General features: G+C 45.7%; 1 protein-coding gene across 3 annotated transcripts in view; it reads left to right on the top strand.

Moving 5' to 3' along the window:
• The window catches only part of nol6 (nucleolar protein 6), an 83,036-nt gene that overhangs the window by 3,478 nt on the left and 64,985 nt on the right, over window positions 1-14,573 (top strand). For all 3 annotated transcript variants that reach the window (XM_062972615.1, XM_008119164.3, XM_062972616.1), the window contains exons 3-7: window positions 1,748-1,864; window positions 3,566-3,745; window positions 5,793-5,961; window positions 6,288-6,422; window positions 13,278-13,441. In XM_062972615.1, coding sequence (XP_062828685.1) covers window positions 1,748-1,864; window positions 3,566-3,745; window positions 5,793-5,961; window positions 6,288-6,422; window positions 13,278-13,441 — 765 coding nt within the window. The remainder of the gene's footprint in view (window positions 1-1,747; window positions 1,865-3,565; window positions 3,746-5,792; window positions 5,962-6,287; window positions 6,423-13,277; window positions 13,442-14,573) is intronic.

Raw genomic sequence — 14,573 nt, 5'->3', positions numbered from 1 at the left:
CTTCTTGAACGAACAGAAATCCCAATGGCGCTTCAGCAACACCTTGCCACACGCAAAGTGAAGTGACCAAACATTCCCAATTTATTCCCATTCCTCTTGAGTGTCCAAACACCCACACCCAAACAGCAGGTGTCCCGAATCCTACTCAGTCAGAACTCCACACAGCTAGGGCTCGTGGATCAGGCGTGCCTAATTGCTCGTCAGAGTTCCAATCATCCTGCCCACACCCAACCCCATGCACACTTGAAGATCCATCCTCCCTTCTCCAAGCAGCCCAAGTGGGATCTGCTCCTGAAGATACCCAAGGTTCAGCAGTATCCATAGGCCCCAATTCCCCAGACATCTCTGGTGGCTGTGCCCATTCAGTGCCCACTTCCTCAGCCACCACCTGTTCACCAGCATCCATTTCTTCCACAAACTCCCCATCTGAATCTTCCTCAGAAGATTCCCCATAGAGATCCCTAATCCTTTTCCTGCGCAAATCCTCCAACGAGCCCTCCTCGCGAGGGTTTTTCCTTCCTCTCCTGATCCCACCGCCATCATCCATAGTCCCCGAAGGCGCAGTCACAACATGACCCAAGTCTCTTCTTAAGGTTTGTGTCTCAAAAGTTATTAGCTTTTAGTCCTTGAGAGTAAAACCTTTCTCTGAGGATCTCAGACCCTGGAAAGTTCATACAGGACTGAGCTTTCCAAATGTTTTATGTTGATAACACACTTTTTAGATATGCATCATATCCTTCCCCACGCCCACCTCTCCATGAGCCTTCTTTCCATTTTGTTCAATTTTTTCTTCCAGCTTTCATAATCTGGTTTAATAGTCTGTAGCCATCTTCTAAATGGGGTCCATATTTCTTTAACTTTCTTCTGTTGGTCTGATCATTTTTTTTGTTTTGTATAATGTCCATAATATCAAGTTGTATTTGATCTTACATATATTCATACAATTTTTCAAGAGTCCATTTCTTTTTATCTTTCCACTGCCGCGCTATTATTGCGTATGCTATTCTAAATGTTGTCATCATTAATGCTTATTATTTATTAATTTATTTCCAGCATTTATATCCCGAAGGGACTCAAGGCGGCTTACAACAAATGGCAACAAATTCAATGCCAACACATAGTTAAAAATTACAAACAGTACATAAAATCAATTAAAACTATTAAATACAATATAAAAATTTAAAACATGGTTAGATCCATTCGTCCAGTAAACATCATGCTGTAGCCATAAGGAACATGCTTGCTCGTGTTCCTTAATTCTTCTATCCCCATATATCCCTATTTACAAAATTTTCAAAATTTACGTATTTATATCAAATTTTATTTTAGTATGTAATTCATCCTGGTTTAGTATTAGGTTCCAAAATTTTTGTATCTCTTCACATTCTCACCATAGATGTGAGTATCATGCCTCCCGACTCCCACAATGGCAGCATTTGGGATTTAATCCCTGAATCAATGGTGTTCTATACCGTTTCTCTCTTGTAGTTTTAACCCATTGGTTCATGTTCTTGTCAAAAACAAGCCATTTTCTGTGCGACCTTCCTTCAGCTATTTAAAGATCGCTACCACATCACTTCTTTTCTCAATTGCCTTCCTCATAAGGCTTGGTTTCCAGATCTTTGATCATCACGGTCGGCACCTTCCAGCTTGTCAATACCCTCCTTATTTAGTTTGTAATTAGAGTGAAACTGGAGGACGAGTGCGATTGCTGTGATGCCTCACGCCTTGTTCTCCCTCTCCGCAGGTCGAGGAGCTTTTGAAAGAGGTGACCCTCAAGGAGAAGCGGAGGCAGAAAATTGATTCCTTTCTCCATGAGATCAATGCCTTGCTGAGCAAAATCCCAGAGGCTCCGGAAAGAGATGTATGTCTGAGATTGATGTGGTTTTGTGGGATTGTTCTGTGCATGATCACTTAGAGGCAGGTCTCCGTGGGATTTGCTCCTTTTGTAATTGTTTTCAGGGTTGCAGCTTTTCATCAACATTTGGTTTAATACAGTCCTGAGATCAGAGCATCTGGGAGGAACAGACCCAGATAGAAGATAGCATCTTTTGTTCTCAAGCTACACTGAAATGCCACATTTGATAAGCAGCTGCAGATCTACAAATACCTGAGAAGAGCACATTGAGTCCATAGGTGCATCTACACTATAGCATTGATATAGTTCGATATCACTTTAAGTGCCGTGGCTCATGCTATGTAGTTTGGCAAGGCATCAGCATTCTTTGTCAGAGAAATCTAAAGACCTTGTGAAACTATAATTGGCATGTTTCCATAGCATTGAAACAGGGCAGTTAAAGTGGTGTCAAACTACATCAACGATGCAGTATAAATACATCTATGGATTTAATTTTAGATCTTATTTAATTGTTTCCTTCCCCCAAGTTGTTGATGTTATGGCTTATTTTATATGTACTTTAATTGTTGACTTAATGAGTCAGCTTGGATATCATAAAAGGTCTGATACGATTAAGTCGATACAGGTTGAGCATCTCTTATCCTAATTGCCTCGGACCAGAAATACTTTGAATTCAGATTATTTCAGATTTTGGGTTAACTGTTATTGCATCTATATCTATATATCTTTAGCTGTTGTTATGGCCTATTTTAGTTGTACTTTAATTGTTGACTTAATGAGCCATCTTGAATATCATAAAAGGTCTGATAAGATTGTCAATACAGGTTGAGCATCTCTTATCCTAATTGCCTTGGACCAGAAATATTTTGGATTCAGATTATTTCAGATTTTGGGTTAACTTAATTGCATCTGAATCTATATAACTGCAATAACAGTTCACTCAAAATCTGAAATACATATAGAGTAGAATCTCACTTATCCAAGCCTCACTTATCCAAGCCTCTGGATTATCCAAGCCATTTTTGTAGTCAATGTTTTCAATATGTCATGATATTTTGGTGCTAAATTCGTAAATACTGTAATTACAACATAACATTACTGTGTATTGAACTACTTTTTCTGTCAAATTTGTTGTATAACATGATGTTTTGGCACTTAATTTGTAAAATCATAATGTAATTTGATGTTTAATAGGCTTTTCCTTAATCCCTTCTTATTATCCAAGATATTCGCTTGTCCAAGCTTCTGTTTAGCTTGGATAAGTGAGACTCTACTGTATATCTATCTATCTATCTATCTATCTATCTATCTCTATATATATATATATATAATGAAATATCTTGGACATGGTTCCCAACTCTGAATGTGGAAGTCATTTATTTATGTTTCATATACACCTTTTACACATAATCTTGTAGGTAAAGTTTGAAGCAAAATTTGTGTATAGTGAACACATGATCTGAGCAACTAGAGTGGACCATTCCAGATTTTGGAGTATTCTGGATAAGTGATGCTTAACTTATATATTCAGGCACTTGTGGCCCATCAATACCCATTTTCCCAGGCTCAGATAGGAGGCTTTCCCTGGAGTTGGTTCCAGAAACACTATTTTGTTGCCTAGCTTCAGGTTCCAGCTTCTGACCTTCAATGATGGAAATCATTGCAGCCTTGCTTTACCTTTCTGTGCCCTTTGCTGCTTCCTTCCAGATCACGGACCAGTCCTGGCTCCCAAAAGGGCTGAAGGTGCCTCTCCTGCAGCTTCCTTTTGTCGTCAAGGGCAAGTTCCGCTTCTTGCCGCCTGCAGAGGTGAAGGTGGTGGGGAGTTACCTGTTGGGCACCTGCATCAAGCCCGAAGTCAACGTGGACGTGGCTCTGGTCATGCCCCGGGTGAGTGCTGCTTGGATTGAAGAGCAATTATGTTTATTTATCCCACTTTCATCCCAGTTTTGGGGCCGGGCTATGGAGCAGCTGGTTAGTAGCCTGCTGCAATAAGTCACTACTGACCAAGAGGTTGTGAGTTCAAAGCCCGAGTCGGATTGAGTGCCCGACTGTTAAATAGCCCTAGCTCGTTGTTTACCTAAGCAACTCGAAAGACAGTTGCATCTGTCAAGTAGGAAAATGTAGGGACCGCTTATATGGGGAGGCTAATTTAACTAATTTACAACACCATAAAAACGTTCAGCAGCATGCGTGCCGGATGAGGAAGTACTCCATCAAAAGGACTCGTGGTCACAGTGGATTATGAAGCAGCAGCTCCTCCTGTGGCCGGAATCGAGCATACCCTCACAAAGCCAGAAGCTGGAAAGTTAAACAGCCTCTGTGTTTAATGGCATTGAATGTTTGCCATATATATGTACATTGTGATCTGCCCTGAGACCCTTTTGGGGTGAGAAGGGTGGAATATAAGTACTGTAAATAATAGATAAATAAACTTGCAACAGATTCAGAAAAAGCTAACCTTCTGATAACTTGCTAGCACTAGGTAGCATTTTTATTCTTCCAGATATTTTGGTTAAGACTAGCAAGTAGGAGTCAGGCCTAGAACAGATTGCCATTTGTACAGATTATCTGGTAGTGCTCTATGTTCATTGTATAGCTGGTTTTAATATTGTTTCATCACAGTGGTTCTCAACCTGTGGGTCTCCAGGTGTTTTGGCCCACAACTCCCAGAAAGCCCAGCCAGTTTACCAGCTGTTAGGATTTCTGGGAATTGAAGGCCAAAACATCTGGGGACCCATAGGTTGAGAACCACAGTTTTATCATGCATTGTTGTTTTATGAGTTGTTATAAATGCTTTGTGTTGCTCGATTTACATGTATTTGAGTTTGTATTGTCCTAGGTTTGAATGGCCTCGAATTGTTGCCAGCTGTTAGCCATTCTGAGTCCCTCAATGAGAGAGAGAGGGCAAGGGTATAAAACAAAGTACCGTATATACTTGAATATAAGCCGGGTTTTTCAGGTGAAGCTTATATTCAGGTGAAGCTGCAGCCGCCGCTGTCACCAAATCCCCCGCCTGCCAGAATTTTTTTTCAAGGGGGGGGGGGGTTGAACCCCTAACACCCCCACTCCCCCTGGCTACAGGCCTGTCAATATTTGCTTGAGATAGTGCTTGCAGTTCTGGAGGGACTCTTAATTGTTTGCGTGTCATAGACTTAGCATGGGGACTTGGTTAACTAGTTAAAATTCATGAGTAAACCAGGTTTTTTTTAACCTGAAAAATTTGGGGGGGGGGGTTGAACCCCTAAACACCCCCCCCCCCCGGCTACAGGCCTGCTCACAGCGAGTGGAGGACGCAGATTAGCATTTAATAGTCTTTCAGCTTCAAAGCCTGGCTGATTCCTGCCTGGAGGAATCCTTTGTTGGGAGGTGTTTCTCTTACCCTGGACCTTCCACAGATACATAAACACCTCTAGCCTAGTTTCCAATATGCCTCACAACCTCTGAGGATGCCTGCCATAGATGTGGGCGAAACATCAGGAGAGAATGCTTCTGGAACATGGCCATACAGCCTAGAAAACTCACAGCAACCCATTGTTTTATTTTACTTATTTAATTTTACTTCCCCCCTTCTCCCGCTTTTCTCCCATTATCAAGATTCAAGGCGACTGACAATTACATATGATGCAATGCAAATAAAATAATGCACAGGCATCAAAATTTGAGTATAAACATCTTTAAAATAGTTATACCCTTTGTGTCCTTAAACAACTGGAAGTAAAAAATATTAAAATTTGGTAAAAATAGCAATTACCACATTATTGTTGTCATTAATTGAGGTCTTTGTTATTTCCCTGTCTGTCATCTAATGTCATGTGAGTGATGGCTTCTTGCTCTATGGAACGTTGTCCCTAAAAAGCCCTTTCTAATGATGGAACAATGTTGTGGGTTGTTTTTGAATGTCATATGAAATACATGTGGTTTGTGTATTTGTTAGGAAGTCTTCCAAGACAAGGACAACCTTAACCAGCGCTACCACCGGAAGAGGGCTCTCTACCTGGCTCACGTTGCCCACCACCTGGCCAAGAAGAAGCTTTTTGGGAGCGTCAAGTTTGCCTACATGAATGGCAACCATTTTAAGCCTATTGTGCTTTTGCAGCCTCAAGGTGCGGGCTTTATTCTTTTTAGTTATTCATTTATTGGGTCTGACTTTCTCACCCTTCTTTCTCTCAAAGGCTAGCGCTTTATAGGTGAAGAATAACTAGTTTATGGGATAGTGTATCTACAAAATCCTGCAAAGCATTGATCATTTTTGACCGATCCAGAATGTCCACGTGGTTCACAAGGATGACCATCTTTTGGCAGTGCTTTGGTTGTGTGTTCCTGCATGGCAGAGGGTTGGACTGGATGGCCTTTGGAGGTCTCCTTGAACTCTATAATCCTACAAGAGCACCTGTCTTTAATGTCTTCTTCGTCTACCTCGGATTTATAGGGAAAGACGCCAAGACGGTGACCGTCCGCCTCTACGCCTGCCCTGCCCAAGACGTCTTCAAGCCCAGCCGTTTGCATCCCAACAAGAATAATGTCCGCACTGCTTGGTTCACAGAGAAGGACTCGCCTGTCACAGGTAGGAGTGGGGCCAGAGTGAAGAAGGGGGGCCAGGAAGACACCATTCCACCATGTCTCCTGTGTCAATATAAAAATATAGTAATATATAATAGTAATATTATGATATAGGTAAGGTAAAGGTAAAGGTTTCCCCTGACTTTAAGTCCAGTCATGTCTGACTCGGGGGGTTGGTGCTCATCTCCATTTCTAAGCCAAAGAGCTGGCGCTGTCCGTAGACACCTCCAAGGTCATGTGGCTGGCATGACTGCATGGAGTGCCGTTACCTTCCTGCCGGAGCGGTACCTATTGATCTACCCACATTGGCATGTTTTCGAACTGCTAGGTTGGCAGAAGCTGGAGCTAGCAGCGGGCGCTCACTCCGCTCCTGGGATTTGAACCTGGGACCTTTTGGTCCACAAGTTCAGCAGCTCAGTGGTTTAACACACTTCGCCACTGGGGCTCTTATAATATTATGATATACTAATAATATAATATATTGTCAGAACCCTGCTACTAGAGCCTGGATGTGGCTCTGAGTTTCAGGGTCACTGACATTGATAAGACACCTGCGTCCCAGGACTCGGAGGAGAAACGGCTGATGGACTTGGCGGGGAATTTGCGCGGGGTTTTACTGAGCGGGAAGAGACTGTTCAAATGAGGGGGAGGTTATATAAAGGAGGGTTGGCCGGAGCCTCCCATTCTTGGCTTTTCTGATGTTCATGTTTCCTACAGTAAAAGTTCCTGGTGATACCACAAAGAGTCTCGTGTGTTCATTCAGGAGCGGCTGTGGTGAGCTGACACTAAGCCAAGAATACGGACACCATCCCGCTGTAGCGGTGAGGTGTAACATGCAAGTGGAGGATGAAGAGCTCTTGGGCGCCGGAGGAGGAAGGTCGGAAAGGGCCACTCCCGAGACGGACGCTGAGTTTCACCAGCTGGCGGCCCTGGCGTCATCCACCGCTTATGCCCAGCCAAATGGGGTAACCCAGAGGCGCGGAATGGTGCGGGGAGATAGCACCGGAGGAGAGGAAGGTTCACCTTCCCCAGGCCCGCAAAAGATGGTGTTTCTGGAGGAGAGGATGTCGGCGATGGAGACCACCCTGGCAGTGATGTCGAGGGCGATGGAGCGCCTGGCGGTTTTGGCGGAGCCGGAGCGAGGAAGGGAACTCCGGGCTAGCTCAATGTGGGACGTGAGCATGGGAAGCAGCCAGGGCTTTGCAGACCTCCCAGCACCGAAGGGAAGGGAAATGCGAAAGGAGCCCGGTGCCCGGCCCAAGATCCAAACGAGCCTGACGCGGGTGGAGGAGAGTGACGACGAAGGGGAAAAGCCTCCGAGAATCCCGGCTACGCTCCCAACTGAGACCCTGGTGCCCCTGGCGAATGCCGGGCGTGGCACAGGACAAAGGGAAGCAGCAGCGGGGCCCACTGGCCCGCAAGGGGGCTTGCGACGGGCGGAGGATTGGGGATTGCCACCACAGGGACCCCTACCGAGACGAGAGGAACTAAGGATCGAGTTTGGGGGAGAGTCCTCTGAACTGGATTTTTTCCTGACCACGGTGAGGGGCTATATGGAGGACAATGCCCACACTTTTAGAACGGAATCCAGCCGGGTACGGGCCATTGGTGCAGTGTTGAAGAGGGGAGCGGCCAGCTGGTACGTTCAACTACACGCGCGGCGCGACCCATGTCTGGGGTCACTCCGACGCTTTATGGGGGCCCTGGAGACCCGTTTCCGAGATCCACTGGAGCAGATCCGGGCGAGGGAGGAGTTGAAGACCGTCTCCCAGGGGCAGAGGTCGGTATCTGAGTATGCGGAGGAGTTCCAATGCCTCGCTGAAAAGGTGCCGGAATGGTCTGCAGTGACAAAGATAGAACTCTTCAAAGAGGGGCTCAGGCGGGAGATCCTCTCCTGGGCGGTGCATCGTGATGAGCCTGACACACTGCGCGGATGGATTCAGCTGGCGGGGCGCATCGAGACATCGCTGGCCCAGGCGAGGAGGCACCGAGGAGGGCTACAGCAGCGGCCGCAGATGAAAGAGGGGAGCCGGAAGGAGGGATCAACCCCAGCCGGGAGGAGAACGGAGCCGACAGGGAACGTGAGCACCAGCAGGAGGGGCTGCTTCGTGTGCGGCCGTTTGGGCCACAGGGCTGCCGAGTGCTGGCAGAGAAAAGGGGAAGGCGGAGGCCCGCCCAAACCAAGAGCCGTGGCAGGGAAACGCGCCGAGGAAGAACCACCGATGAGGCACCACTCGGGGGGGTTGGTAAGTCAGGACAAAGCCATGATAGTGGTCCCCATTCAGCTGGAAAGTGGCAGCAAACAAGCAACCTGCAAAGCATTTGTGGATTGTGGATGTTCCAGGAACATCATCTCCCCTGAATTAGCCGAGGGATTGGGATGCGAAAGAACGAACCTAGAATCCCCAATAGCTTTTTCGCAGTTGGACGGATCCACAGCATCGGGATCATTTGCTAAGTACAGTGCCGAAGATGTAAAGTGTAAGATAGGGAGTTGGGAAGGAAAGGTGTCATTTGTGATATCACAAATAGCCAGCTATAATGTTATACTAGGCATGCCATGGCTGGGGCAGGCCAACCCGCAAATCAACTGGGAGGATAAGAGCATGATCTTCAGGATGAAGTTGGAAGGAGGGAGCCAGGAAGTGGAAAGGGAGCCGGGGAAAAGGGGGGAGGAAGACTCTATCAGGATAGCAGAACTGGCAGATAAATTACCCCCAGAGTATCGGGATTTTGTGGACGTATTTGATGAGAAGGAAGCAGACAGTTTCCCACCGAAGCGGAGAGTTGAAGTGAAGATAGAGCTAGTCCCAGGAGCAGAGCTTCCTAAGGCAAAAATATACCCAATGTCGGCTAGGGAAAAGGAGGAACTGAGAAAATACATTGATAAAAACCTAGCGAGGGGTTTCATAGAGCCTTCAAATTCCCCTCTAGGGGCGCCTGTGTTGTTCAGGCGCAAAAAGGACCAAACGCTGAGGCTCTGCATTGACTACAGGGGCCTGAATGCAATCAGTTCTGGAAATAAATACCCCCTACCTTTAGTGAAGGACTTGATCGCCCAGTTATCGGAGGGACAGATATTCACTAAATTGGACTTAATTGAAGCGTACCATAAATTGCAGATTAAACCAGAGGACAGGTGGAAGACGGCCTTCTCCTGTGCATTCGGATTATTCAATTATCGTGTGCTCCCTTTCGGTTTGTGCGGCGGAGGCGCCGCGTTCATGCAATTAATCAACGAAGTGTTGCATCCATTGTTGTACAAGGGAGTCTTTGTTTTTTTAGATGACATATTGTTAGTATCTCGGACTAAGGAGCAACACATAGAACTAGTCAGGGAAGTCCTGCAAAAGTTGAGAGAAGCAAAACTGTATGCGAAGCTTGCCAAGTGCGAGTTCAATAAAGACCAGATAGACTTTCTGGGGTATAGGATTTCCTCCCAGGGAGTGGCGATGGACCCTGCGAAGGTAGAAGACGTGAGGGGGTGGGAAGCCCCCAAAACACGGAAGCAGCTGCAATCCTTCCTAGGGTTCGCAAACTTCTATAGAACATTTATCAAGGACTTTGCGCGCCTCACTTTGCCATTAACGGATTTGTTAAAGACTAAAGGTAGGGGAGAAACAGCCAAAGTGAAGGCCCCAGGGGCCAAACTGACCTGGACAATAGAATGCCAGGAAGCTTTCGAAGCCCTTAAAAAGCGTTTTACTGAGGAGCCTGTCCTACAGCACCCTGATATGTCTAAAGCCTTTGTATTACATTGCGATGCGTCAGACCGGGCATATGGGGCAGTTCTGCTACAGAAAGACGAGGGGGGGAACCTGAAGCCATGTGGCTATCTGTCAAAAAAGTTTAGCGATACAGAAAAAAACTGGCCGATTTGGGAGAGAGAAGCCTTAGCGATTCTAAAAGCACTAGAGTGCTGGAGACACTTCCTGGAAGGAAGTGGAACACCGTTTGAGGTGTGGACTGACCATAGAAATTTACAGTATCTAAGATCCCCTCGTAAACTATCAGCGAAGCAAATTAGATGGGCCCAATATTTCAGCCGTTTTGATTTCAGACTCAGATTCTTCCAGGGGAAACATAATATACTCGCTGACGCTCTCTCTCGGATGCCTCAGCACGGGGGAGGAATTCAGGAATCTGAAGGGAGTATTTTTCTTGATAAGCAATGGGGCCTGGCAGTACTAACTCGAGCACAAGCGGCCAAAGAAAACAAACGTACTGCCATTTCCACGGGGGGAGGAGAAATATGGGAGGAAGAGTTGAAGCGAGCGTATGGAATGGACAAATGGTTACAAACAAACAAAGAAAAGGGAGAATTGTGTGGGGATTTGGTGTTTGTAAATAAGAAATTGTATATTCCTGAATGTTTAAGACGAGAAATGTTAAGGAAGTACCATGATAACAAGGGTGCGGGTCATCTAGGCCCCACCAGGACTATTAAACTGTTGGCCAAACAATGCTGGTGGCCCGGAATGAGGAAAGACGCCAGGGGATACGTCACGCAGTGTGAATTATGTGCAGAGGGAAAAACACCACCGGGGAAGCCCCAGGGGCTATTGCAGAAGGTGGTGGAGCCCATGAGGCCATGGGAATGCGTAGCCATGGATTTTGTAGGCGAACTACCCCCCAGCAGAGGCCACAGATACATTTGGACAATATTGGACCTATTCTCAAAACAGGCACACTTTGTGGCTCTGCCAAAACTTCCTTCAGCTGAAAAACTTGCTGATTTGTATGTGAAGCATGTATATCGCCTACATGGGTGTCCCGACAAGATAATTAGTGACCGGGGAGTCCAATTTACTGCAAAATTTTGGGGAAAATTCTTACAGCTGTTAGGAGCAGAAAGGAACCTGAGCTCGGCCTTTCATCCCGCGACCAACGGGGGGGTCGAACGTACCCAACAGACACTGTGCCAATTCTTAAGGATGTACACCAATTATAGACAGGATGATTGGGCGGACCTTCTTCCGTTTGCTGAGATGGCTTTTAACGGGGCCGTACATTCGGCCACAGGTCGTGCCCCATTCGAAATAGTATACGGACAGGAGGTGGCACCTTTCCCCAGGCTACCCGAGTGGAAGGAAGGGGAGGGCCAGACCGACGAGGAATGGCCGGCCAAAATCAAGCAAGGGTGGCAAACCGTGGTAGAGGCATTGCGGGAAACACAAAAGAAGTACAAGCTCTTTGCGGATCGTAGGCGCCGAGAGGGGGACAAATTGGGCGAAGGAGATCTGGTTTGGCTGAGCACAAAAAACCTGAAATTGGGGTTCCCATCCAAGAAATTGGCTCCACGCTATATAGGGCCATTCAGGGTAGCAAAAAGAATAAACGAAGTGACCTATGAGCTGAGGCTACCAAAGGACCTAGGAAAGGTACACCCGGTATTCCATTGCAGCCTGTTAAAAAAGTATAAAGGAACTCTGGACAGCGGAGAACAATAGTTGTGTTTAATCTTTTCCTTCCAGGACGAAGGGGAGGAGGACGCCATGTCAGAACCCTGCTACTAGAGCCTGGATGTGGCTCTGAGTTTCAGGGTCACTGACATTGATAAGACACCTGCGTCCCAGGACTCGGAGGAGAAACGGCTGATGGACTTGGCGGGGAATTTGCGCGGGGTTTTACTGAGCGGGAAGAGACTGTTCAAATGAGGGGGAGGTTATATAAAGGAGGGTTGGCCGGAGCCTCCCATTCTTGGCTTTTCTGATGTTCATGTTTCCTACAGTAAAAGTTCCTGGTGATACCACAAAGAGTCTCGTGTGTTCATTCAGGAGCGGCTGTGGTGAGCTGACAATATATTGTATATACATAGTATTATAATGTAATACAATATAATAAAAATAATAAAAATACACTTTTGTAATTGTATATTATATATTAAATGTAATATTACCAATAATATTGCAGTGTAGTGCTATAGTACAATATATATCTATATATATAAAAGGGTAATGAAATTTCGGCCTAGGACAAAACAACAAAACTACACATCCCAGAAACACGAAACTTAGCAGCACAATCCCTCATCCATGCCTCTACGTTCATACAACAAAAAGAAAAGAAAAAGTCCTAATTGGAGGGAGAGGAAGAATTGTTTTTTTCCAATTGCTGCCAGTTAGAAGGCTAAGCTCCACCCACTTGGTCTCCTCGCAACCCACTCAGCCCAGGGGACAGGCAGAGTTAGGCCTCACGTAGGCCTCTTCCACAGATTATCTGATTTTAACTGGATTATATGGCAGTGTAGACTCAAGGCCCATTTATAACCCATTTATAATGGACTTAACGTCAGGGGAAACCTTTACCCTTTACCTTAACTACCACCAATTCCTCAATACTTTATTTCCCATACCAAAAGACTTCGCCACAGCAACGCGTGGCTGGGCACAGCTAGTAGTAATATATAATGCTTATATTGTGCTATGCTAATAACAAAATATATTGTATGTACATATAACTTTTAAGCCACCCTGAGTCCCCTTTGAGGTGAGAAGGGCGGGATACAAATATTTCCCGAGGCTCGGAAATGTGTAACTCACCCAATGGCTTTCTGAAGCCAAACAGGGAATCAAACCTTAGTGTCATGGGGTGCATATACACTGTAGAATTAATGCAGTCTGACACCACTTTAATTGTCATGGCTCAATGCTATGGAACCACGATGGTTATAGTTTCACAATGTTGTAGCCTTCTCTGCCAAAGAGGGCTGGTGCCTCACCAATTACAACTTCCAGGATTCCGTAGCAGTTAAAGTGGTGCCAAGTTGCATTCGTTCTACAGTGTAGACACACCCCAGGTTTGATTGTCCTCCCGGTGGCTTCAGTTAAGTATTATTTTTCGCTTGTCTTTTTCCCAGGAGCCGTTGAGCCCCCGACGCCTCATTACAACAACTCCATTTTGTGGGATTTGGGCATGACATCCAACTTGGTGTTCCTCTCTGAAGCAGCCAGTGGCTTCCAAGGCATGCGGGATGGAGTTTGCCTCCTCAAAGTGTGGCTGCATCAGCGAGAGCTTGATAAGGTTATTATTATTATTATTATTATTAATATTATTATTATTATTACTACTACTACTACTACTACCATATTTATACCCTGCTTTTATCTCTCGATTTAGATGCAATGTAACAAAAAGTAATGGGATTCTGGGCAAGGTTGGGCTGTTTGTGGGATTCCAAAAAAGGAAGGTTGCACGAGCTCTTCTGACAAGATACGAATGTGCAGATCTGTTGATTTGTCTATTCTGATATTTTTATGCCACCCTTGTGATTTGTAGCTTGAGACCAGTTCAGCACCCATGGCACAATGCTATATTATATTTATCATGTCAGAAGCGAGTTGGGGGTACAGTTATAATGTATTTAAAAACACAAACAAAGTTCTAAAATTGGCATCATGCTAAATGTCCTTTGACCAGAAGTTGGCCACTTAAAGTGTCTGTTGTCGCTGTGAGAAGGTCCTCCATTGTGCATGTGGCATTGTAGTAAGTGATCTGTAGTTTGTTCTTCTCCACACTCGCATGTAGCGGACTCCACTTTGGGGCCCAATTTCTGAAGATTGGTTCTGCATCTCATGGTGCTACTCCAGAATGACTGTTCAAGTCATTCAATCTTCTGTGTGCCCAGGAGGGAGTCTTTCTTCCAGTCTCAGCCACTGATTGAGGTTCTGGATTTTAGCCTGCCACTTTTGGACTCTTGCTTGCTGGGGTGTTCCTGCAAGTATCTCTGTAGATCTTAGAAAGTGATTTCTTGATGTAAGGTGTTGGCGTGCTGGCTGATATCCGAACAGAGGATGGGCTGGAGATGTCCATGCCTTGGTCTTTTCATTACAGGCTGTCAGGTGGTGCTATACTGACTAAACAGTATAGTTTCTCCAGTGGTGTGGGGCATAGGCATCCTGCGATAATGCGGCGTGTCTCATTAAGAGCCACATCCACTGTTTTAACATGGTGGCATGTATTCTACACTGGGCATGTGTATTCAGCAGCAGAGTAGCCAAGCGCAAGGGCAGATGTCTTCACTGTGTCTGGTTGTGATCCCCAGGATGTGCCAGTCAGCTATTGTATGATATTATTTCTAGCACCCACTTTTTGCGTGATAGTCAATCAGTGCTTCTTGTAAGTCAGAGCACGGTCCAGAGTAACTCCTACAGTA

Source organism: Anolis carolinensis, chromosome 2 (genome assembly GCF_035594765.1).
Source record: "Anolis carolinensis isolate JA03-04 chromosome 2, rAnoCar3.1.pri, whole genome shotgun sequence".
Taxonomy (NCBI): Eukaryota; Metazoa; Chordata; class Lepidosauria; order Squamata; family Dactyloidae; genus Anolis; species Anolis carolinensis.
This window is presented reverse-complemented; position numbering and strand designations above follow the sequence as displayed.